Source organism: Cyphomyrmex costatus, unplaced genomic scaffold, assembly GCF_001594065.2.
Source record: "Cyphomyrmex costatus isolate MS0001 unplaced genomic scaffold, Ccosl1.0 scaffold567, whole genome shotgun sequence".
In the NCBI taxonomy this organism is placed as follows: domain Eukaryota; kingdom Metazoa; phylum Arthropoda; class Insecta; order Hymenoptera; family Formicidae; genus Cyphomyrmex; species Cyphomyrmex costatus.
Window position 1 is genome coordinate 273,925 of NW_017279855.1, and position 3,395 is coordinate 277,319.

The 3,395-nt window shown below is 29.2% G+C and overlaps 1 protein-coding gene across 1 annotated transcript; it reads right to left on the reverse strand.

Moving 5' to 3' along the window:
• Positions 1–812: 812 nt before the first annotated feature.
• Positions 813–3,023, reverse strand: LOC108779239 (zinc finger protein 60-like). Its single transcript, XM_018546611.1, has 4 exons — positions 2,945–3,023; positions 1,307–1,502; positions 989–1,198; positions 813–879 (listed from the first exon to the last, which is right to left on the reverse strand). The coding sequence occupies exons 1-4, from the start codon at positions 3,021–3,023 to the stop codon at positions 813–815; spliced, it is 552 nt and encodes a 183-aa protein (XP_018402113.1).
• Positions 3,024–3,395: the final 372 nt, after the last annotated feature.

Here is a 3,395-nt window from a genome sequence, read left to right on the forward strand (position 1 = left end):
TTTATATTTCAAGTATCGAAACGTAAAAACAAAAACGATCAAGTGGGAAAGAATTGGAAAAATAATAATTTTAAAACAAATACCTTGAAATGATGTCCTATATCTGTGTGTCCCGAATCTGTATGATAAATCATATATCATTTTATATGGAAACTCTCTTCACACTCATTATATTCGTAATACCATTAATAAATTAAATAAATTCGCATTTTGTGCTTTTTTAGTATTCAGAGAAATCTATAAAGTTACCATAGGAATTACTGTTTGTTATAACTTCCATTTAAGTGAACAGGACGAATTATCAAGTAACTCTTTATATTCTTTTTATTCAATGTGAAGTGCACTTAAACATCTCTCATTATAATCAGGCTGTTCGTCTTTACGAGTTCTGTCATGAACGTACATATATCACCTTTACCCATAAACTCTTTAAATACACGTTCCGCGTTTGTACCATCAATATATAGACCCTCATTAGATTTGTATCGTTCATCATTGCAGTGATTTGTCTCCACGTGGCTATTTCGACTTTCTTATTGACTGCAAAATGACCGTGCAATATTTATTATTTTTTACCAATTAATTTAAGTACTGAGATTGGAGAACGAAGCAATTACTCTAATTTTTATTATTCAATTAAATACTTATTATTCACTTTTATAATTCACTTAAATCTTATTCCACAAAATACGCTTTCATAAGAATTTTCGACATTATGAATTCCTTCATGTTTATGGAAATCCGATTTATTCTTAAACTCTTTATTAAACTTTCCATATTTGTGAGACGTACTTGTATCATATTGGTCCTTATTATCCTTGTACCCTTTCATCACTAGGATGCTCTTTATTCTTGTGCTTATTTAGGTCTCTTCTATGCCTACAAAACAACCGTTGCAATATTTATTATTTTTTATCAATTTATATAAGCATTTATGTTGAAGAACCAAACAATTAGTTTAACTTTTGATGCTTAATTAAATACTTACGTAAATCTTAACCCACAATATTTGCATTCAAAAGGTCTTTCATCGTCATGCATTCTTTTATGTTTAAGTAAATCCGTTTTTATCTTAAACTTTTTATGACACTGTCCGCATGTGTGTGTCACCCCTATATTATATAGGTTCTTATATTTTTCGTAACCTTTATCATTTTTATGCTGCGCAAGCATGTGCATATCTAAGATTTGTTTTCGGCTGTAAATGATCGTTATAATATTTATTATTTTTTATCAGTTAATTTAATCATTGATACTCAAGTGCTACGGAATTACCGTAACTTACGTTCTTCACTTATATTCTCACCTATATCTTTTACTACAAGATACGCATTCGAAATGTTTTTCGCCGGTATGAATTGTTTTATGTCTATCCAACCACGATTTAAACCGAAATTCTCTACCACATGTTTCGCATATGTATGGCCTAATTAAATTATTTATGTCTGTCTTATTCTGATTCGAAGTAGTCGGGGTGTTCGAGCGCTTGAATATTAAGAACTCTGAATATTAAGAAAAGTTCGTGTCAAGAATAAATACGGAATACGGATCTCATAATTTTTGAAATACCCAATTCGTCGAAATTGAAGTATTATTTGCAGAAATAAGCAATCATTGAGATATAATAATTTCGTCAAATATTATCGTACCGGCATGATTAAAAAAGCATTTTACGTCATGATATCTTTTTGCACAGAGAGGAAAGTGCTGTTGATATTTCATGAAGTTACAATATGGTAAATAATGATTAACTTGGAAAGAAAAAGGGCACTAGGAGTTAGGCGCAGATAACTTTACGCAAACGCTGATATTTATCAAGCAAACTTATTTATTACAAAACTTATTCTTACATGTATCGGCTCATTTTTGAGCCTTCTTCAGAGACAATGGAAAGTTACATAAATAAAATATAATTTAAAATTGACAAAAAGATTAAAAGATGTTTAAAGAAACAATAATATGCACGATAAAGGCAGAAAAGAAAAATTAATAAATATAATGCTGAAATTTAGGGAAATAATTTCCCAGAATTTCTTAGAAAACTAATAATTTCTAAATTAGATTTATCATAATTACGATTATTTTACCGGGAGCAGGGAGGCTTACTATGTTCACAATGATACTGTATCGCAAGCACCCTCAAAACCGGGTTTTAGAACAATTTAGGCCAGTTAGTCTCAGACACAGTGGGTCACAACCAATTGTTAGACGGTATGAAATTAAAATTATCAAAATGTAGATAATGCATATAACCTTTTTCTTTCCAAGTTAATTTTTAATTGTATCGGAGTTTTTCTTACCAAAGAATTATTATATAAGTAAATAATGATGCAACAAAACTTAACATTTTACACGTAATTTTTGATGTTGCACGACACAAAATAAAAATTATGGAGAGTTCACAGCTTTCGAAAGATTGAAACGACTTTTATACATTTATTTGCTTTATCTTCGACTTGTGTACGTCTTTTTTCACAGGTTTATTCATCGTTGAAGTAAAAAAGTACATTTTACGTCAACGTCGAATAACTCAAGGAAAGAACAGAGTTTAGAACTCGAAAGAGAGGCAATTTATAGTTCAATATTTACTATTTGAATGCTGTATACCGTATTAGTGCATAATTTTTAATTTGCGATGGTGAACTTCGAAAGTTTCGTTAACAATTTTGAAATCTATTACACCATCCTTTATATCTACGTAATTTTATAAAGTATTAGTAATATCGTTTTCGAAGTACCGATCTGAAAACAAAAAAACGGATTTAAAGCTTAAAAGTGCTTTTGTAAAATTTCAACAATATTACTTTTGACAAAGTTATGTTACATCGAAATTTGCCCATTTCTGCATAGTGGATCATGTAACGTTTTAATTTTGTTGAGCAATTTGTAATATACAAAGGTATTAATAACGATATAAGTTTATTAGGAGCTATATAATTCTTACCGGACAGTTGATTCACTATTGTAGCGTTATTCGTTTCTTCATTTTGATTCACCTTTTCAGAATCAATTCCCAGATCCATCCCGGATATATTTATCAATTTACTTTGCCGTAACGTTCCGTTATATTAATATCGTAGATTATATTAATATGTAGACACTTTACTTTCGTACTTTTGCACCTAAAATCATAAAAAAATGTAAAAATTTAATAATATCAAAATTTAATAAACTGACAGTTATCACTAAAATTTATAAGGAAGTAACAGAAAGCTGTGTCAAAATTAGAATTTGTTATAAGGTAATAGAAATTTAAAATTAGAATGACACCTTTGACGTTGGGTAATTGTTAGCTTCTTTGATGATATAATTACCTTTATGTCACTTACAGTTTAAGCTTATAGATCGAGGACTTAGAGTACGGTTGTATTTCAAATAATTTGTTTTCATATAAG

What these genes read in the sequence shown, in the direction of transcription:
- LOC108779239 (XM_018546611.1), bottom strand. Translation starts at nt 3,023, where the DNA reads ATGGATCTGGGAATTGATTCTGAAAAGGTGAATCAAAATGAAGAAACG. An exon ending in AATAGTGAATCAACTGTCCG is followed by an intron (nt 1,503 to 2,944) that starts GTAAGAATTATA and finishes CTTAATATTCAG; the next exon opens with AGTTCTTAATATTCAAGCGC. An exon ending in TATTGTGGGTTAAGATTTAC is followed by an intron (nt 880 to 988) that starts GTAAGTATTTAA and finishes GTTGTTTTGTAG; the next exon opens with GCATAGAAGAGACCTAAATA.